General features: G+C 42.5%; 1 protein-coding gene across 2 annotated transcripts; it reads left to right on the plus strand.

The window, feature by feature from the left end:
• Positions 1–997: 997 nt before the first annotated feature.
• ldha (lactate dehydrogenase A4) lies at positions 998–22,837 on the plus strand. 2 transcript variants are annotated; one of them, XM_079501930.1, is made up of 7 exons: positions 998–1,194; positions 16,164–16,289; positions 17,380–17,671; positions 18,124–18,297; positions 19,050–19,167; positions 20,167–20,290; positions 21,557–22,837. In XM_079501930.1, exons 1-7 carry the CDS (start codon positions 1,030–1,032, stop codon positions 21,719–21,721), a joined length of 1,164 nt encoding a protein of 387 aa, XP_079358056.1. In that variant the 5' UTR covers positions 998–1,029; the 3' UTR covers positions 21,722–22,837. The 2 variants fall into 2 exon arrangements, with proteins under 2 accessions (XP_079358056.1, XP_079358057.1); XM_079501931.1 differs by lacking the exon at positions 998–1,194 and adding an exon at positions 11,745–11,898.
• The last annotated feature ends 281 nt before the right edge of the window (positions 22,838–23,118 follow it).

Consider the following 23,118-nt stretch of genomic DNA (forward strand, 5'->3'; position numbering starts at 1 on the left):
CATATCGCCCCTCAAAAAATGTAAACGATTTCTGAGATATTTTTATTAGACTATTATATATTTTATTCATTGTTTTATTAAAATATATAATAGTCTAATAAAAATATCTCAGAAATCTTTTTTTTTTTTTTAAAGATTGCAGTTTCTCAAAGGATGCTTCAAAAGGTCAAAGACTCTCCCCACCTACCAATCCATGCAGACATATTCAACTCACCCCATCAGCTGACTTCACCATCCAATCAGCTTGGAAAAGGGAATGGGAGTCCAATGAGGTCCCAAACAAACACCTGGTGTCAGACCCCAACCAACAGGTCCCTGGCACCACCTTCCCAAGGAGACAGTGGTGTTCAGGACTGGCCATGGCCCCTGCTTGGCCAACCTTCACAAATGGGGCAGTAGCCCAAGCCCACTGTGTGCGTGTGGTGAGGAGCAAACCATGGAGCACATCATTGAAGTTTGCCCTTTCCAAAGACTAGAAGGAGGATTAGTCACCCTCCATACAGCAAACCAGGAGGCAACCGCTTGGCTTAAGGACTTTGCATTCGCTAAATACATTGTTGTATTTATTTTGTGTACGAAAGAAAGGTTAAAAGGGGATATGCAATGAACCAAAATGGGTCCCTCACACACAACACACACAGATGGACAGGGTGGGTGTGTGCGTGTGCGTGTGGGGTGGGGGGGGGTTGACCATTATTTGACCGATCCGATTGGTTTTGGCAATCTGGTGGTAACCAACCAAAACCATCTAATTTACATGTTAACAATGCATCATGGGACATACTGCGGTTGGAATGATGCGGTTAAACTAAGTTCATGTTAAAAACAACGTTTATCAGAACTACATTTAACATAAGTGCCATGGTCAACACTATACACTTGACTACAGTCGATGTATATATTTTTAAATGGACAATATTTAACCATGACCGGGAGTAGTTGGAAGGTCGAGAGGCATAAATACCTGCGGGACGAGTTCCTTCGTTCGGATGTGAGGGCGATCTGGCTGCGACATCTGTCACCTCTTTGATGCTAGGGTTTATTCAGCTCATCTGGCCATGGGTGTCCCCTTCCTCCCTCACCGCACCACGGGCGTCCCCTCCCGAAGCTCCGCGCTCGGCGATAGAGGACGCGATTCCTGGCGCACACATCGTTGGTATACCAGTAGCTCCATTCCCTGCCCTCAACCTTCAAGTAAGCTCAACAAGCCCATTGTAGGAGACGTAGGGAAGTCGAGTTCCAAGACTTCAACACATCCAAATACGGCACTGCACGTGGCAGTCTGCCTTTCTTTTTCATTTGGAACTAAATTGCAAGTTTGGTTTTTATTAGTAACAGTAGGGAGTAGGCGGGTAGACGGGTTGCAATGTTGCATCTAGATTTACAGCTTGCTTTAAATTATTCCATCATGAAAAGTTTGGATCGCACATGTCAAACTTCCTCTCACGTGACTGACGTTACGCGCAGGACAGGACAGGTTTAATCAACCAGAGCTACAACACAGCCTCATCTGAATTGAAAACACAGCCACCTAGGACACTATAAGGACAGGTGTTTTGTTTTTCTTGCCTCAAGTTGCCTGGCGGTCAAATCTGGCTCAATGATAGGCTTGTCAATGTGGTAAATATTATAAACAATCACACCCGTGTGAAGTGAGGGGCGCTTTACCAACCCTTATCATTTTACATCATCGAGGGTTCGCGATATAACATAACATCATATGCCGCTTTGCTCAGTGACAGACAAAACAAACATTAAACTCTGTTCATTGTTAATTGCATTTAATGATTGTGTTAGTGACAAAACAAACATTAAACTGTCCATTGACAATGGCGTTTTTAATGTTTGTGTAGGAAAGACAAACATTAAACCTGTATATAGGAGTCCCTCAACAAACGAACAAATAAATAAAAACTACAATATCTGTTAGGCCTATCCTCAGTCCGTTGTATTACTTGTCTTTTATCTTCTAACAGGATATTAAACTCGTAAATGATATACTGAACATATTAATGTAGAGTCTACATTGTAGACCTATGAGTGAGCAGACATGAAACTAATTGGACACATTTCCTACTAGAAAAAGTGCCCCTCTGGGCACAGGTCTCCACCAGGATAGGAGCGTTTGTGATGTTTGGACAAAATGTGCACAGTAATATAGCCTAAATTGTTTTTTATTTGCAATAATATGTCTCCTGGTGGTTCTATAACAGGGCAATATTAAAGATATAACAAACAGTATATGCAGGGCTTGACATTAACTTTTTGCCTAACTGTAAGTTGATTTTGTTGAGTACATGTTTGAATATTAGATGAATATTCTCAGTTTACAAGTTAACACCCCTAGAATGTGATCTTACATACATTTCATGTATTCCAAATACACAACCATACATTGATCCTATCCGAACACGGTTACTATAATGATCTCATCAGCATTTAAACTTGTACCACTGTGTCTGCAATCACCCAATAATGAATTCCTAAGATTTGGAGTAGTTTTGGGGACTAGTTTCATATTCATTTGAAAGATCTGGCAGAAAACGTGTAGTCAAATAACTCCACTTTTCCATGAGCATGTACACGGACGACATTCTCTCCGGTGAGGGGCCCGGAATGAGTGCAGGACTGAACATATCAAAACTTCCTTTAGGAATCACAAATGTATGGGACACACAATATAGGCACATGAAAACGCAACACACCTGTCAATTGTGTGCCCCATACATTTGTGCATCCCAAACATCAACTGTTCCCAAAGGACGTTTTCATATTTTCAGTCTAGCTTTTCCTCCTGGATATGAAACTAGAGGACAATATCTGACTCCAAGTCTTTGGAATGAATTACTGGGTGAGTACACACGCAGTGCTACAAGTTTAAATGCCAACGTGGTCAGTCTGCTAACCATGCACGGATAGGACCGATCTGTGGCTGGAATACATTTGGAATACATGAAATGTATGTAAGATCACAGACATTCTAGGGCTATTTACAGTATTGGAAAGGTGATTATTAGGAAAGCCAGATAATAATGCCAGACAATATTGTTGGCTGCTAGGAGAGCCACAGAAACACGGTGTACCCGGTCGCTGCCCGCACAGAATACAAAACTCTGATGTTGGCATTTAAAGCAACCAAAGGTATGGCTCCCCCATATCTTGCCAGCATGATTGAACCCTACAAACCCTCCCGCGCACTCAGATCAGCCAACGCAGGGAAGCTGGAAGTACCCTCACTAAAAACGCCGGGACAACGCTCCACACGTCCCAAACTCTTCTCCCTTCTGGCCCCAAAACTGTGGAATGCACTTCCCGTTGCAATCAGAACTGCAGCATCACTCCCGATCTTCCGCCGTAGTCTGAAAACCCACCTTTTCAGACTCCATCATGGCCCATAGCACTTACCCTACCCCCTTAGACAGCACTTCTTAGACTTATATAGCATTTGAAACAGACTTATAGCATGTCATGTAGACAGCACAATAAGTGCATTGTATGTAGTCATAGCACTTCATAGTATATATGTACAGCATAGTATAGCACATATGTGTAGTTTATATGTATAGTGTCATTATATAGATATGTTCTAGTTATAGTTTATATGTATAGTGTCATTATATAGATATGTTCTAGTCACGGTCTTAGCTTACGCATGTTTCGCGATAAATGCATTTTGTTACATATGTGATGTATTCCCATGCTTTTTGTTCTTGCCTATTGTAAGTCGCTCTGGATTAAGAGCGTCTGCTAAATGCCTAAATTGTAATTGTAAATTGTAAATTGAAACACGTGAAACCAAGAGTCAAAACCAATTTTAATGCACTTGTCCGGAAAGATTTATTACTTGTCCCGGACAAGCCTTAATGTCAAGCCCTGATATGCATAATGCTTAGTAAAGTTATAAAATATAAATTAATGCATGTTGTGTTTTCAATAAATGACTGGCATACATTATACATGACATATCAGTCTTGATTACATGTTACACATGATCATGTGTACCGACTTGTGATATTTGGATAAAATCTGAAGGACTGATAAAAAATGTGTTGCACCATAAGTCGGCATCCTGGTGGCGCTCTAAAAGGCAAAATTGAAAAATGCACGCCAGATGTTTTTCCTTGGCCTCTAGGGAGTGTGCATAAAAAGGTTTACGCAGATCGGTGCAGTTATAGGAAAAGGTTTTTAAAAAATCTGACACTACCACCTTGAGGCTGATTTGGAAATGTTCAAGTGGCATTTCTTCCTCGGCCTAGTGGAAATGTGCGTGCAAAACATCTCACGCTGTGGTCATGATTAGAGGGTCTTTGTTCAAAACAGAGTACACCTGCAAACTTTGGAAGCCAACCTTAGCCAATCAGGATGGAGAAGGCTATGAAAAATCTGAAAGACTTGTTTCGTTTAATGGCTATAGATATAGAGAGCTGAGAGACTGTGTACAGATTTGTGTGATGTTTGGACAAAATCTGTATAGGTGGACTGTCAAAACTGTCCATGTGAAAAACTTGGGGCGGAGGTTCAGCTCTGGCATCTGTGTGCAGAGTTTGGCTCTGATCAAGCCAACGGTACCGGAGACTAGCTGTTCACAGGTGGACAGACACATATGGACAGAAGGAGTGCAAAACATACTCTCCCGGTCTCCCCAGGCCTTTGGCCTGGTGGAGACAATAAAGATGACTCAACCAGGCTATCTGGTGCACTTCCCCTTCTTGAGATATCCGCCATTTTATTCTGAGGAATTCTGACAACAAGCACCTGACCTATGTGAACGCGTACGTCCGAGCATAGACATGGTAACGCCCCGCCTGCCTCTGATTGGCCTACCGACACTGCCGGCCTTACCAGACTTTCCTCTGAGGTGGATAGCTATTTCTGCCGCCAGGTTACTCCGTGGTGGGAAATAAATAAATAATACAAGTACTTGTGCTGGGTGGAGATACTTGCAGGGACCCCTTTTCTTGAGATTCTATTAACTCCCTTTTCTGAGGAATTCTGACTTCCCAGAATCAGCGTATCTGCTTGTCCTGCTCTCTGAACTCAGTGAGATAAGATCATGTAGAGATAAGAATAGATAATGTCGTCTTGGGAGGAAGTTCATCTTCATTGATTTGACCTTAGACTGAAAATCGAGAGGTAGAGAGAGGGCTTTACCTGTTGAGGACCATACATTTTGTATTAATACGTAAAATAGTTAATATCATAAAACAACAACATTGAGTATTTGGATACGTAATTTAAGTTATTGCATAGGGTATTATATAGAGTATTCATCAACAGGGCTACACCTGAACAAAACATTACAAATACACAACAGTCAAAACATTCTGGGGAACAACCAATTCCAATTGACTTTGATAGCTTTATTTATGTTAACTTTAACATCTTGTGATGAGGCCAGGGTAGTAACACCCAGGGGAAAAGAACAAAGGAAAAGTGTATGAATAAAATAGTTATTTAAATCAAACTTACAGAAGGCCTCCAAGCTTAAATCCGCCTTTAAAGAAAGACGGAAACTAGCACACATACATAACAATACAACATATAGAGTTGCCACCAACACAAGGGCAAAAGTCCACACAACCACACACTGCCTCAACTTCCCCAGATCTTTAACTATCAGGCCCTGATGAGATGAATGGACACCAGTGTGATTAATCACTCAGTGCAACTTTACACTGACTAACATCATTGCAGAGCAGACATAACAGTAGTAAATTACAGTGACCTCCGGCCTCCTGAACCAAGGTTCAAGGTTATCTTTATTATCCTACTATGGAAGAATTGTTTTGCAGACACAGTTAGTGACATAAAGATGTCACTAAATTTGAACATATAACAGGAGGGCTAAAATAGCCATGGAGCCCAAAGGTTAATCATTTATATTGATATTATTTTCATTCCGCTGAATAATTTGACTGCCATATATTAACTGAAGTTAATCAATTTAACAAAGTCCAGTGTCAGACACTTAAGTGCTAATGTATACTAGACTCCGGTTTTATCAATCCGTTATCATTTTGGCCATGTTGAACAGTGGTCATAAACTATAGAGCAATCCTAGGAACATAGCTCCATAAACTGAAAACATAAAAGGATTATCAGACCGGTATAGACTTGAAATGATGAGTGGGTCAAAAGCGAGTCATTTTCGATCTGCTCAGCATTCAACTTGAAACACAGAACCAAAGATGCTGGGATACAAGCAAAGTGTGTTTCTCCTCCGCTCCTGTGGACGGTTTCTCCAAATAGAATGCACTGGTTTACATCGTAGAGGAAATGCCAAACTGTTTGGTCTGGCTCCTCAAAGGACTATGACGTACAACATGAACATTGTGAGTATGCATGAGAGCAGGTTTTCACCATAGTCATTAGTCTAAAATCAAGATTTCTTCATCTGCTACAAGTGTAATGTTTCATACTTTAATAGCTGTTTAAATAAGCTGATCTGACTTGATATGGATGGTTTATTGTGGTTTGAAATATCTCTGATCTGATTACTGGATATCACTGTGGTTCGAAATATCTCTGATCTGATTACTGGATATCACCGTGGTTCGAAATATCTCTGATCTGATTACTGGATATCACAGAAGATTGCCTGTTGAACTTTAATGGTGTTGACAACATAAATGCCATTGCTGCAGTATCAAAAACTAAATTATATTACTTTATTTGCTGATGATGCCAATCTTATTTCACATGAATAATAATGAAATGATTATTAATTGTTAAGAAATCCAACTTCATCATTGTTGCTGGTTAAAATAAATACAAAACTCAGCATTGAAGAAAAACACATTCCTTCAGTAGATTCCTGGGGGTACTTATTGAACTTTATTAGAACTAGCATATTGATTTATGGAATCCATTGTACTGTAGGCTTTACTAGGCTATAAGGAATTTGCTCTCTAAATAAAACTCTCCTTTTAACGTTTTACTGTAAGTATTAGTTGCATATCATTCACAATTTCACATATACTGTATGTACCCCACCTTCAAAAATATTGCTAATCCTTAAAAACAAGGAGAAAGAAATGTTAACTGCTAACTTCTCAAAGATGTCTCATGTCTGAACCACAGAAATTTAACTTCCTGGCAAATCTTGATGTCAGCATCTTCCAACATGTGTATTTAAGCCCCAATTTCACCCCTATACAGTACAAGACCCTTAACCTAGATTAGAAAACTGCAAGTCATCTCCTAACCTGACTCCGCCAGATGGGGCAGCAGACTTGATGCCCGGCCACAAAACGGCCTGGCCAATCAGCAGCAGCTAAAAGCTAGAAGCTGCTGCTAGAAGCTGCTAGAAGCTGCTGCTGATTGGCCAGGCCGTTTTGTGGCTGGGCATCAAGTCTGCCTGAGAGTTCCCAGATGGGAGCAGGAGGGGGGAACCCAGTGTACTCTCTGCTGCCCCATCTGGCGGAGGTTAGTCATCTCCCACCTTAAGCCGAATTTGTCGAACCTTAATAAGACCATTTTAAATTTGATATGGTCGAACTTTAGAATAAGTATTTCTCAGACCAAATATCCTGCAGATTTATCCTATTGCATGTATGCATGTATAATGTGTACAACTTCATAGACAAAGTATTTGTGATCCTACTCCTACCCGCACGCACGCGGGTTCTGAATCCACAAACCAGTATTACAATACAAAGGCCGGGCCTTTGCACAGGCTACTTTTCAGCCTTTCAATTTGCATATTTGTACAACTATCTTCGCTTCTCGGCTGAGGGCATGAGAAGAATTGTCAGAAAATTAGCAAGATCAGCTTATTGAAGCCGACTGATGCCACAGGTAAGACACTTGTGTGTGTGTGTGTGTGTGTGTGTGTGTGTGTGTGTGTGTGTGTGTGTGTGTGTGTGTGTGTGTGTGTGTGTGTGTGTGTGTGTGTGTGTGTGTGTGTGTGTGTGTGTGTGTGTGTGTGTGTGTGTGTGTGTGTGTGTGTGTGTGTGTAAAAAAATCTGGCTATATTCTAATATTACTCATACATGGGTTTAATGATTATTAAAATATGCAAGCATCAGTATCAGTTATTTTGTGAATCTTTGCTCAATTTCTGCTTACATAGACATTGGTTATGGTTATGTTTGCCTCATTTCAAACGACTGTCTTGCCTTCTCAGTTGAACACCGTGAAGACTGAAGTCTGCAGAGAATGAGCTGGATCATATCATTGGACATGATTGGAGCCACCCAAGGGCACAGGTCAGCTACATTGTTGTCCTATTAACCCTGTAATACATAGAATGCACTATAGTCACATGTAGTGCGTGGGTAATCAAATCCACATTTCACATAGCTCTGCTGTCTGGAAGAAACCACCTAACTCCAACATTTTTCAGGAAATGAAAAACAAACATTTTTCAGGAAACAAAGAAAACCTTATATTTTGAAAACAAAGCAATACTGCCTCATCAAAGTTGGTGTTGTGACTTTATATATTGTCTTATTGCTTGCATGAGAGGGGAAGAGGTGGTGGAGTTAGCTGCTTTAGCAGACAGTTTGAGTTGAGAATTTTTGCCCGAAGCACTTTTTAATACTTTCCATTGGTTCAATCTTTTTTTAACCAACACACAGACATAAAGGGTGTTCAATAGCACAGATAGCATAGATTTGTGCAAAAATAAATAATCAAAAATTGAGTTAGGTGGTTTCCTCCCGACAGCAACGATACTATATGTAAACATTTTTAAGGTTGACACCTTCCCTGACCTCCAGAATGGATATGGTGACAAATAGAACCTTCTCAGAGGCAGTGTATACACTCCTCTGAACAAGGGTATATCAGAGAACATCAACAACAGCTGCTTGGCTGAGTTCCATGGAGAATGTACATTCTACTCTTCAGCTGACTCAATTATGTTCCTCAATTCACTGACACTTTCTGGAGTCCCTGGCCAGAAAATGAAGCTGAAAGTAGGAGCAACAGTCATGCTACGTAGGAAACGCCAAGCCGGTTCTCCTGACCGGACTCTACAGAATGGCATCATAATGGTGATGGTGCAGCTGATGGACAAGGTGGTTGAGTGACTGCTGAAGAGACAAAACAGGGGTGTAAAGAAAATCTTCCTGCCAAGTGCCAAGGATCCCTGAGTCACCACCAGGTCAGGTGCAAGAGATGAGTTGGAATCTCTGCCTATATGTTCACTCATGCCAGGTTTCCACAGCCTTCTCCAGGGGAAATTGAACCAGCACCATACGTTTTCGTTGTGGGTGATGGGGAGGAAAAACTGAAAACATTGGAGCTCCTGTAATTATCTGTACATGATCTTCAAACCTTATATTTATTTTTATGATAAAATAACGTAACACTGTGCATTCGTAACTATTGCTTTTCTATGTTAATAAAAACATTCTGCATTCATAACATTCCCCAAGTATAAGGCCTTTTTTAATACAACCACATTGCTTGCTACTACAGTATGTTTACAACTTAGCCATCTATACATGATCAATATAGGGGTTCATATAGGAAGGGGGCAAACCATAATGGTCCGACTCGTACAAGGCTTTTTTCTATTTCCTATAAAATGAAGAATGACCTGGCTGTTGTAATAACTAAAACTAGACAGGAGAGGGGGCTATTTAGATGCTGTTGCTTCAGCAGAAGTCAGAGATAAGGCCATAAAGTTATGGATAAGGCATAAATGCAGCCACAATCTCCATCCCTGAGAACGTTTCATTTACAATAACCCAGTTATCTTCCACCGACCACACGGTCCACAGTCAAGTAAACAGACAAAATAAAAGGAGCAGCATTTGCCTGGGCTAATATTTCATTAAGGATAGATTATAGTCTTTAATATAATATCCTATAAAATGTTAAAATCTTGGAGGGATTTGAAGCTTAGATTCTAAGGCATGTTGCACTTTAAGTTAATTTAATATAGGCTCTGTTCCATAGCTCTAATGCCTTCATTCTTCACTCTAATGAAGGCATATGGATCAGAGCTAGGCCTAGGGTTATACCAGAGTTGGACCAGATGGAATATATTGAAATGCATTGCATAGTATAGTCAGTTAATGGGCTAAAATTACATGCCAATTTTAATAGGAATCTAATCAAATTAATTCACAATCAAACATAGAAGATATTTCACTCACACATTTTCGAGTTCCAAATAGGCCGTACTGTACTCTTTGCTTTAATCATGTTAGCATTTACAAATAAAGGATTTTGAATATTCAGCATTTACAGTTGAGTAGGCTAACTAAGTGCATTCACTTGAGTAATATATTTAAGTAATTTGTTCTGTGCTGTATATTGTTTATAGGACTTACATTTCAATGAAAATATTGTAGCCTACTTTCGACTCCACAGCTCCAATACATTTCTACAAAATAATTATGAATTAAGTCAATTAACCACTTAAGCCTATTTCACATATTGTGAAAATAGCAGATCTACAAGCTCACACTATCCAATTTGTGACTGTGAGACAGATTTGGCTTTCAGATGTCGATCTTGATGTTCCAATGAGTGGAAAATGTTTTTTTTTTTTTTTAAATCAAACTTATTTAGCCATTGAGACCTTGTCCAGTCCTTGGTTAGAGTGGGTGACAATGTTATCACACGTAAAGATGAAATTACCTACCTAGGTTCCATCCTGGAGGCTAATCTTTCCGGTGATAAAATGGCCACCAACGTAATCAAAAAAGTCAACCAAAGAACAAGATTCCTTTACAGGATCTCCTCACTGGTCAACAAAAACACCTTGAAGACCTTAACAGGAGCCCTCGTACAAGGCTTCTTTGACTATGCATGCACCTCCTGGTACCACAGCACCTCAAAGGCCCTCAAAACTAGGCTCCAGACTTCCCAAAACAAACTGGTCAGGCTCCTACTTGGCCTCACCCCCGAACCCACCTCACCCCTGCCCACTTTGACAGACTGGAATGGCTTAGGGTCGACGACAGAGTACAGCATCTTGCAATGGGTCTGGTCCACAAGATTCGATACTCCACCAAGATACCCATGTACCTGTCTAGATACTTCCTTAATGTTAACGAAGTCCACACCCACAACACCAGAGGGAGTGCAACGAACCATGTACAACCCAGATTCGGCACAAACGAGGGACTAAAGTGCAGTGGAGTGGGGTGTGGGATGCAAAGCTCTGATGGTGTCGTGTGATGTAGCTATAATCGCACATGTAAAACTTTAACTGAAACGTTCTAATGACATATCCAAGTTATCCCGTAAAACTTTCGTTTCTTGACTATAGCCTGATGTAGCATCATGTATTGTACTACTACTATTGTACACTACACAATAGACCGGTGGTTCTCAAACTCAAAGTGGGATCCAAGCCAAGGCAAGGACCCTCCTTGTACACTACACAATAGATCGGTGGTTCTCAAACTCCAAGTGGGATCCAAGCCAAAGCCAAGGCACGGCAAGTTTGTGCTTGAAATGTACTGTAATTCTGCAAACTGTTAATAAATTCTTCAATCAATCAATCAAAAGGACCCTCCGGGTTCATTGCATCTACAGATCTGCATAACTCTGGAACCAAGGGTCGTTCATCTGGTTCCTTGGGGGGGGGGGGGGGTCCTTGAAATTATGAGAAATGTTTGAGAATCACGCACTGCACTGCATAACAAAGTATGCTACAGTACACAGCCTGCTGCCATGATCGTAGTGCGCTTAACCGCATCCTGCCGTGGCAGTGCAGTGGCACAGTCACGTTGCCTCGAGTTACGTGACATTTAACACGACACGAGCCGGCCGCGGAGACCCACCCCGCTGCGATGCATGTCAGCTCTTTAAAACCAGGGATCCACCTCCACGCGACTCACTGCTGCAGAGTACTGCATCTACACACAGCAGACAGGCTCCAAGACATTCCAACTCACATTCACTGTTTCTACATCCACATAATAAACCAAAACCAAGGTAAGACATCTGGATGATAATAATTAGCTTATAATAGACAATGGAAATATAACAATTTAAAATGTTGTGCATAATTTGGCTACTGTTGGATATATGTGGTATAGGCTACTTTTACCAACGCAACAAGTTATATTTAGACTAGGATGCGAAACAAGGGTTGGGTTGTTGTTGTTGTTTTTTCAACGTTTTTCCCCCTTTGCGATATTATAGTAGCACGTGAGGACGGATGCTGCAATATTGCATAACAGAATTCATGGGCAAAAAGAGTTGTGAGCTTGTGACTGTGAGGTTAACGTTAAGCAAAACTATGAGCAATATGGTATTTACTATTTGCCCATTTTTGGGGCTAACTTACTACACTAGGCATGTTACCATGGCAAGACTCGTAAGAGCCTACGTGACTACTGTAGCATCCAGCCAGTTTCTCATCAGTGCATAAAACCACACCCACCTGATGACTGCTGTAGCCCTATCACCCCTATGTAGTACGATAATGTTCTTTTTTTGGCAAGCGACACCGTAGGACTTAAAGTAGATAAAGGTTAAGGGCATACAAGGATTAAATAGATCATAAGGTCATACATTTTTATAAGCATCCAAAATGTCTTCATAACCGTAGCCTACTCATAGCCTACTCCGCCAGATGGAGCTTCACATTTTGTTTCACAACGTGAACTCAATACCGCCCCACCTGGCGGAGTCAGGTTAGGATCTTCAAGCTTAATTCATTATTAATCTAATATAAATATTATTATGATTGAATATTTAATTATATGATACATTTAATACATTGTTCACAGTTTTGTATTTTTAATTTTTCACAATTCACCACGACCGGGGATTCATTTGGATTCATTCATTTCTCAGTGGTGCCAGAAAACCACGGCCACCCACTGCTATGCCCTATAGTTCATACAGTCAGACTGGCTGTGTTTTTGTTTTGTTATTGGGTAGATTAAGACCTACCACTTTTGGAATCGTACCAGTTTCACTGTTAGATTTTGTCTAACCTAGTGGTGAATCAGTCCCGTCTGTCCTGTTTTTTGAGAAATGCCAGCCTGGAGGTGTGGCTGACCATGATGCGTTTTATTTATTTATTTTAATCTGTCAAATGAACGTAAAACCCAGTTATCACCTCTGCCAGTGTGTGAAAATAGTTCTGATTCTTCCGAATGAGAAATCCTACATGATCAGGTGGGAATGACCTATAATGAACATCAGTCACTTGACACTTGAGACCCCATCAGTGACGGAGCCCTCACTCACCCCTTGGTTTTTAGACTAAATGTCAAAGTGTCTTGGGAGACATGGTCTCCCCCATGTCACACAGGCGACATAACAAGTTCTTTGGTGTACATGTTGTACAGTAGACAAGGTCACAGAAATGTGAAAAGAAAGACTATCTTCTTCAAAATGTGTATTTGCCTCAACCGGGACAGTCCCAGTTACATTCCTTGGCTACTCAGAAAAGACATGATGTGTAGTAGTTAGTTTGTTGAGCACCCAGTAGTACTAATAACCCCTGCAGTTAGTTTGTTGAGCACCCAGTAGTACTAATAACCCCTGCAGTTAGTTTGTTGAGCACCCAGTAGTACTAATAACCCCTGCAGTAATCCTAGTCCATCCATGACTCGTTCTTACAGGTTTTGTGGCCATGTTTCCTCGGCAGTAGAAACGGGAAGTAACCACAGATATGAACATGTTGTCCTGTTGTAATCCTCGACGATTCAATTCATAGGGCTTAGCATGAGAACATAAACATATGTTTACATTGCCATTTGCCAAAGCAAAAAGTGGAACAATACAATTACAAAAACTTATGTAGGCTACAACTGAAAGTCAGAATCTTCAATAAATCAATTTCTATGTACTGAGATAACTCGATGCAGATGCAGGAATACACACACATGGTTCGTACTAGTCTTTAGGGTGGTTGTGTTCCATTTGATGATGATATCCTTCTCCTGTCACAGCAGCTCACGAATGTTGCTGCTGTGTTTGCACATTGTTGTACTTCACCCAGCAGATATGGAAGGTTTTATTTTGTCATTTAAAGTCATGTTTTCAAACAATGGGAAATCTTGCAGCATCCCCCGCCCCACCCACCCATGTGGCTCTGATAGGGGGGTAGTGGTGGGGAAAGTAACTTTATTTACAAGTAAAATTAGCAATAGCCCACCACAATGTAGAAAACAAAAGTAGCAAAAGTATTAGCATCAATATACCAGATCTACAAGTTTAGCTTGTAAATTGGAACTTTTATAAAATCGGTTATAATTGGTTAATGAATGTAACTAAAGTTGTCAAATAATTGCAGTGGAGAGTGGAAAATTACAATATGTTCCTCTGTTATGTGATGTAGTAAGCAGAGTATTGAAAAATAGATGCTCATGTAAGTACCTCAAAATTATAGTACTTGAGTACATGTACTTAAATTGCACTTAGTGCAGTATGCTGCTTGGGTACATCTACTTAATACACTACTGACTAGGGGTCAGGTGGTTTACAGCATGCATCCCTCTGACGGAGCCAGATAATTGGATAACTGGATGTGTAGGTGTGTGTGACTGTCCTACTTCATGTATCCTAGAGCCTGTGTGCTAAGCCATGTATAAGTGGTCAGAATAACCCTCCCTAGGAAGTATTATGACAAATTAATAAGGACTGCTAATCTCCACTATACGTGCCTGTGTCCACACAACGGCAAAGCACACAGCGGCAAAGCTGCCTAGTCATGACAGTGATGTAAGTTGGCCTGTGAGAACTCAACCAGGAAGTACAGTACTATAAACAGCAGTGTGAGTGATGTGCTGTGCTGCACGGCAACAGGCTGCCGCGCTCCGCCAGATAGCCAGGCACAGGTTGCCATGGAAACCCGTCCTGCGCGCAGGAGTCTTGGTGGATGCAATAAAACAACATTGTACGTCTTTCCTGTTTGGGCTCACGTGAAGCCTGTCTGGCAAGGGTCTGAAGTATTAAGACACCAAAGCTCTTCTGCGGAAAACTCCTTAGAATGGAACTCCCCCTGTGGAAGTGTCAAGAGAACACTGTCTTAAGTGTGACTGAACTCAAGAGTGAGTAAAAGAAAGGAAGGCAGAATGAGAACGTGGAAGGGATGACTGACAGGAAGTCATGTACTGTACAGCCTTGTCTAGGCCTGTTAGCATTGCGTTAGGCAACAGCATGCCTGTGCCCACTGGCATGCCTTGCTTAATACTCAATTTCCTTATACACAGAAGAGTGTATAGTTTTTTACTCATCTGTTTTACCAGTCTCTCACCTATCTCACTGATAGGTCGCCAGAGTTATCCACTGAATATTGGCACCGTTGAGCCGATTCTACTCTATGGCTCCGAGACATGGACACTTTCAAAGAAACTAGAGAAACGATGGCACTTACACCCGCCTTCTAATGAGAGCGCAAAATCTGTCTTGGAAGAGCCACCCATCGATTAATCCAATATACGGCAACCTTCCCCGTTTTTCTTCACTAGTCTGATCCAGAAGAACACAGTTTGCCGGCCACTGCTACAGAGCTGACAATTAGGTTATATCTTCCCTTCTCTGGAGTCCTGCCTCAAAGCAGACCAGAGGTAGAAAACTGTCGTTCCCTGATGTCATCGCTAGGGACACAGACATCAGTAAGCAGGAACTGGGGATGGCAATGAAGGACCGGGAAGTCTGGCGTCATATTGTGAAATACACTATCTCGACCGCCGTCAAAAAATGATGATGATGATGATTGGTACTCTATATTTGGAGATATCTGACATATCTTACTAATTATCCCAGTCTGACTGGGATGGCAGAGACATTTAGTGCTGACATCATGCCAATGTAGAACTCCCATTTATGGATATAGACGACTGGCATCGTCATCGTGACAAGCACCAGCCAAGCCCTTTATAAAGAGTGGCCAAGTTGCCCTTGAGTTGAAATGCAAGCAGTAGCATTGAGTAGTGTTTTATAGCCAGTCTCTCACCTGTCTCACCATCCTTTTTATGTAAAATGGTAAGTAAAGTATGGTGCATTCATATATGGTGCCTTTTACATTCACACACTCACAGGGGAGGGAACCGTGCGAGCCATGCAGGCAATTGCGGTCACTTCGGTGGTAACACTGGGGGAGCCAGAGAGCACACGTGGGAACCTTCCGTTTCCCCAAGCGGCCGCTCTACCTCCTGAGCCACTGCTACTTCATACAACGCTCGCATTTACGTCTCTGTCTCACCCCCCCACTCTTTTCTGCCTCCTCTGTTCTTCAGATGGCCACCAAGGATAAGCTGATCACCCATGTGATGAAGGAGGAGCCTATTGGCTGCAGGAGCAAGGTGACAGTGGTGGGCGTCGGCATGGTGGGCATGGCCTCCGCCGTTAGCGTCCTGCTCAAGGTAAGACAGCAAAAAACAAACAAAATACTGTACTGTGCTATTGTTATAGTTTTAGTGGTCAGTATGAAGCTCAACAGCTGTACTGTAGCACTTTAGGCTGCTCAACAGTGCCACCTTAGGTCACCAAGCGGTATTTCCATACTCAAACAGACACATACATACATACATACATACATACATACATACATACATACCGCTCAAAAACAAAACAAAGTATATTTGGGTGGATTAACCGCAGTGTAAATAGTGTTACTGATATGACCAAAAGGGATTGTACAAAATGTTTATACATCAAATATTGACATTTGATATGTCTCAACGTTGTCACGTTTATCTCCCTGTGTTGTATTTCTTTATTTACTCAAATCAGACTTCTGATTTAGTGGCGCCATTCATGGAGGTTGTTAGGTCAACCTCCCTGAATGGAGCAGGATATCCAGAGTAGCATGTGCCCTTATTATATCCCAAAGATCGTGTGAGGAAAATCACCCCTTGTGGTTGATTAGTAAAATAAAGTTGTGAGTTGTCGAGGCCTATGTTGCGTTCACAATAGGAGTGACAAAACGACAATAAGCTGCGACAAATTGACCCCTGTCACTGGTGGCTGAGTGACGGGTGTGACAAAAAAAGAAAGATTGAGCTTTTTTCAACTTTTTTCAATGTTCCAATAACGCAGTGAAGCATCCGTCATGTTTTTGTTTCACCATTTCCACTCCTCACAATTCCTGCTCTGTTCTGCAAATGGAAGAAAAAACTAATTCTCAGAGTTAACCAGTTCCCTGTGATATTTAACCCTACACTTTTTATTTACCCAAGTGTAGCTTGAGCAACGCTTACAATGGCGAGTCTGCAGCAATATAGTGGGCGAGATGTTGATGTTTTGTAGCTTGTATCGCCGCTAGTGCGAACACAGCAGTAGAGGAACCAGACCAACAGATCTCAATGTTACATTTACAATGAGAAAGTTTGCAAAAGACATTGCGGGCTAGGTTTTGGACATGGGTCGGCAGCGCGGTTTAACGTAACCTTTATACGTAAGAGGTTTGTCCGGCCAGAGATCAGGACGACTGTCTGTATGTGTGCTCATCAGGACCTGTGTGACGAGCTGGCCCTGGTTGATGTGATGGAGGACAAGCTGAAGGGTGAAGCCATGGACCTGCAGCACGGATCCCTCTTCCTCAAGACACACAAGATCGTCGCCGACAAAGACTACAGCTGCACCGCCAACTCCAAGGTGGTGGTGATCACCGCCGGAGCCCGCCAAAATGAGGGCGAGAGCCGTCTGAACCTGGTGCAGCGCAACGTCAACATCTTCAAGTTCATCATCCCCAACATCGTCAAGTACAGCCCCAACGCCATCCTCCTGGTCGTCTCCAACCCAGGTGAGACAGAGGAACAGTAGTCTCGGTACCCAGGCTTTTGTTTTCGTTTGGTATGCGCATTCGGCTCAAAAATAAATGTTTTGTTGATGGCTTTCTTCTAGCTCCAGTTAGCTCATAACATAACTTCTGTTGCCACTCGCTCCGCGTTGCGGCGTTCAGAGTATAGGTTTTTATGCCGTTCAGACTATGGGTTTTATGGATAAGTCTCCCATTGGCTTAGAGGCAGCCACTCATGAAAAAGTGTCCATTATAGTCTTTACGGTCATCAGTAGTGGTGCGTGCAAATGTAGTCCAGGCGATTTTCAAGCACCACAAAAAAAAGTTAAAAAAACGAATGTAAACTAAAACTAAGCCTTTAGAGAAAAAAAACAAGAGAAATACGGATTGCTAATGAAAATGCTAAACTATATAGCCGATCCTAAACCGTTGTCTCCTTCTGTCACCCTCCACAGTGGACATCCTGACCTACGTGGCCTGGAAACTGAGCGGCTTCCCCCGTCACCGCGTCATCGGCTCCGGAACCAACCTGGACTCCGCCCGTTTCCGCCACATCATGGGAGAGAAGCTCAACCTCCACCCCTCCAGCTGCCACGGCTGGATCGTCGGAGAGCACGGAGACTCTAGTGGTACGCAAAAACACCTGTGACCGACTTTCTGTCATTCTAGTGCACGTCATCAAATCTACTGTAGCTGATCTCCTGGCAGATGCACTGTGCTCGTCTGTAGTATATTTAGATACGTGAATGAAATCATGTTCATTTGCAAAAGGTTTTAGTTGTATAGTCATAGATGACTGATAGTTAAAGGAATTTGTCCACGAATTGACTAGCTGATTTAGTCGACAAATCTGCACATACAATCGTGCACAGACCAGCCTGTTCAGGTTATTGAGGAACTTTCTAATGTATCTATTCTAATCTATTCTTCTAATGCTCAGTTTACAATGGCTACTGGCTTTTGGCAATTGGCATTACATAGATAGACCTTCTACCTTGATAAGTACTTGGAATTGTAGGAATTGAGGCATTACATTTAGTTTGACTCTTTTCCACAGATAAATATTGTGAAAATAGCAGATCTACTGCAAGGCGTTGTGAGCTTGTAGATCGTCTATTTTCATGCCTATTTCTTATATTATTCGACAATTTGGCCAATGTTTGACCAGTAGTTATTATAGTTTGTTGATTATAACTTTTGATGCAGTAATGGTCTTTTCTTTTAAATCTAAAAGGTCACTTCAGTGCCATCTAGGGACCCCCTAAAATCATGTGGGGACCTCCCCTGAGTGTCCCGACCCACAGGTTGAGAACCACTGTACTAATCAACTAAGAAATAACTCATCATCATCATCATCTCTCTCTCTCTCTCTCTCCATCAGTGCCCGTGTGGAGTGGTGTGAACGTTGCCGGTGTTTCCCTGCAGGCCCTCAACCCAAAGATGGGCGCAGATGACGACAGCGAGAACTGGAAGGCAGTCCACAAGATGGTGGTTGACGGGTGAGTTGAAACCATGCGACTTCACATTTCGTTGTGCAGGGAGGCCCTATTACAGCTTGTATTCCTAATGCATACACACACCACACGCACGCACCCACGCACACCATCCTGAGATCTGTTTCTCTCAGCCTGAAGTCCTACATGGAAGTAATTTCTCATCCAGCCACAGTTAATTACATTTTCAAAGCAATCATGCGCGTAGTACATCCTGTCTGATGCAAGACTGTGCTGTCCACTTACGCGCCATAAAGAAGACAAATTACATAAGTAAATATTTAGGGTTGAATTATCTGGGTCCACAGTGTGCCATTATAATACACAATGTAGGACCTTGCCAGAGACAAAATTGTCAGAGTCCCAAAGGAATCCAATGGAGTTAGATTACATAGATTACATGAGGAATTCATACCTGGGCGCTGAGCCAAAAGGCGTGAAAGGACTGGTTTACTTTACAGTGCGTAAGTAAGTGCAGAGTACTGGAGGCTGATCAAAGGCAAGTTTACTTTTTAACCCAGAAAGCGATTGTTATTGAACCAGTAGTCTCTCGAGATAGTGACTCAAAGGAAAAGAGGACGCTGTTTTTCCCTTATTTGCTGAACAGTAGTCACTCACATGTGGTGGTGAGTGATGGGTTTGGTTCAGCTGGCATGGCCTCACCTTCTACAGTGATGCAGTGAAGCATCAATCAATCATAGGTCTTTGTTTCACCGTTTCCACTCCCCGTCTCGCTCCACACAATTCCTGCTCTGTTCCACGGAATGGAAGAATAAAAAGTCTACGCCTTTTCATGTACGCAGTCGCAGTGTGGCTTGAGCAACACTTCAAACAAACCGCTACTTTGAATGCAGCACAGGAATGAAAGAATCATTACGTCATACATACCTGTACATTACATACAATTACAGCAGCTTCATTTTCTCCCATGGCCGGTCAGATACTTGCTATTCTCAATTCTAATGTAACGATGTGTTTGTTTTTTTCCTTTTTTGTGTGCACCAGAGCCTATGAGGTGATCAGGCTGAAGGGCTACACTTCCTGGGCCATTGGTATGTCTGTGGCTGACCTGGTGGAGAGCATACTGAAGAACCTCCACAAGGTGCACCCTGTGTCCACCCTGGTCCAGGTGAGAAGACACTCTCTCTCCCAACACTTAAACCATACACGCTTTCTCCATGTCGGGTCCGGGGACCCGTACCAGGGGTCAGAATGGACCCTGTTTGGGTCTGTACAAAATCCATGTATACACTTTCAGAGTTAACTAAATGCAGAGTAGATTGGGCTCCTAAAGATAAACAAAGAAAAAGAAGAAAAAACATGAAATTGGGGTCCCGTGGCCTAAAAAAGATTTAGGCTAAGTGGAAAATATGGTCTCTTGACGGGTGGAAACCTCATATGTCCTAAAGTGTTACTTTTCAGGATTCTAATTCTAAAGTAGCTAAAGTAGCAGAGCGCGGTGCAAAACCACAAGTTTTTATGCTTTTGTACGAGTATAGGACGTTGAAATGACGGGAACGGGGCATCATACATCTCTACGGGAACGGGGTATCATACATCTCTACGGGAACGGGGTATCATACATCTCTACGGGAACGGGGTATCATACATCTCTACGGGAACGGGGTATCATACATCTCTACGGGAACGGGGCATCATACATCTCTAGGGGAACGGGGTATCATACATCTCTAGGGGAACGGGGTATCATACATCTCTAGGGGAACGGGGTATCATACATCTCTACGGGAACGGGGTATCATACATCTCTACGGGAACGGGGCATCATACATCTCTAGGGGAACGGGGTATCATACATCTCTAGGGGAACGGGGTATCATACATCTCTATGGGAACGGGGTATCATACATCTCTAGGGGAACGGGGTATCATACATCTCTACGGGAACGGGGTATCATACATCTCTACGGGAACGGGGTATCATACATCTCTAGGGGAACGGGGTATCATACATCTCTACGGGAACGGGGTATCATACATCTCTACGGGAACGGGGTATCATACATCTCTACGGGAACGGGGTATCATACATCTCTAGGGGAACGGGGCATCATACATCTCTAGGGGAACGGGGCATCATACATCTCTAGGGGAACGGGGTATCATACATCTCTAGGGGAACGGGGTATCATACATCTCTAGGGGAACGGGGTATCATACATCTCTAGGGGAACGGGGCATCATACATCTCTAGGGGAACGGGGTATCATACATCTCTAGGAGAACGGGGTATCATACATCTCTAGGGGAACGGGGTATCATACATCTCTAGGGGAACGGGGCATCATACATCTCTACGGGAACGGGGTATCATACATCTCTAGGCGTTTCTCCTACTGACCCCAACATGTCTCCTCCATCTCTTCTTCTCCAGGGCATGCATGGAGTGAAGGACGAGGTGTTCCTGAGCGTGCCCTGTGTTCTGGGCAACAGCGGCCTGACAGACGTCATCCACATGACGCTGAAGCCCTCCGAGGAGCAGCAGTTGCTGAAGAGCGCCGAGACCATGTGGGGGGTGCAGAAGGAGCTCGAATTGTGAAGAGCCCTTGACCTCTGACCTATACCCCCCCCCCCCCCCCCCCCCCCCCCCAAAGTATTAATGTAACTCTATGTATCCCTGACAGCTCTAGGCGAATGGGACCTCTGAATATCTAAAACGGTGTCTGTTCAGCAGTGTGGCTAAAGCAGGAACCTTTACAAAAATTGTGGGATAAAAAGAAAAAGCAGTGGAACCTAAATATTACAGTTAAGGCGATTCACAGGTGTCATTTTCCTAAGCTGTCCCCCGCCCCCTCCCCTTCCTCCATGACTGAATTTTCTGAAACAGACCTCAAAAACCTATATAGCCTTATAGTTCAGTCTGTTTCTCTTTTGGAGAGAAGGAGGGGGGGCGTCTTTGATTGTGACGTTTGTATACAGATTGTAAGGCCTTTGCATAATGGCCTAATATTTGTGCGTAAATATGTCTGTGTATGTATCATCGTGTACTGTTGCTGCTTCCATGCACTCCTTGTACGTAGCTGGTATTTAATTAGCAATCTGTGATTGTCACTCGTCATGTTTTCCGTTTTGTTTTTCCTCGTTTTTGTCTGGAGTATAATGGAGGCATTCCATGGTCTATGCAGAGGACTTCTCTTCCACTCCCAGCTATAACAACACTGCAGTTTATCACTATCCTGTGACACCAGAGTACCTTACTCCATACCATTAAATACACCCAACTCTGCATCTGCTGGTTGGCACTGACTGAAGCCCCTCGTGCACAAAATCAACAGTTTGTGCACTGATAGTCTTCTATGAAGCTTTATAGAATTGGCATGATGTAACATAGGGTTAAGTAGGAATAAATGTAATGTATTGCACCAAGACTGATACTGTACATAACCTAACCCTGCCAATAAGGTGAACAACTGCCATCACAGATCTCAACAAAAGGATAAAAAACTGCTTGCAAAGAATTTACAATCCTTCCTGATTGGTTTTGTGTGTGCTTGTGCACATCAAATAACACTCTAAGATTATTTTGTATTATTTAAACAGGCTTCACCAAGATGTGAAACCTAGAGTATTTGTCCAATATAGCACTACCAGAGTTGTCATGATGGCTGGATTTTGACTTGTGCTCTACCACCAAATAAATCAATGACCAGTATGATGAATGATTACAAGTCTCTTTTGTCTTTTCAACCTGTACCAGCATGTGCATTATGTGTCCGTTTAGAATGCACTGACTCGGCTGCTCTCAAATCTATACATACAGCAGACATAGGTATTTTTCAGGCAGGTCACAAGCCTCTGTAGACAGAGATGAAAGCGAGGCCAACAAACACCTGTCTCATCACATGAATATAACGCATGGATAAGTAACATCACTGTGCAATGTCAGTCTACGTAGACTTGGCAACGGCTGGATTTCTCAACTGCATAGCAGCCTTG

This window comes from Electrona antarctica (assembly GCF_951216825.1).
Source record: "Electrona antarctica genome assembly, chromosome: 5".
Classification (NCBI taxonomy): Eukaryota; Metazoa; Chordata; class Actinopteri; order Myctophiformes; family Myctophidae; genus Electrona; species Electrona antarctica.

Bases quoted from the DNA above. Each gene is read 5' to 3' on its own strand.
- ldha (XM_079501930.1), top strand. From the start codon at position 1,030: ATGCTAGGGTTTATTCAGCTCATCTGGCCATGGGTGTCCCCTTCCTCC. The intron at 16,290-17,379 runs GTAAGACAGCAA...TGTGCTCATCAG, and splicing joins CCGTTAGCGTCCTGCTCAAG to GACCTGTGTGACGAGCTGGC. The intron at 18,298-19,049 runs GTACGCAAAAAC...TCTCTCCATCAG, and splicing joins AGAGCACGGAGACTCTAGTG to TGCCCGTGTGGAGTGGTGTG.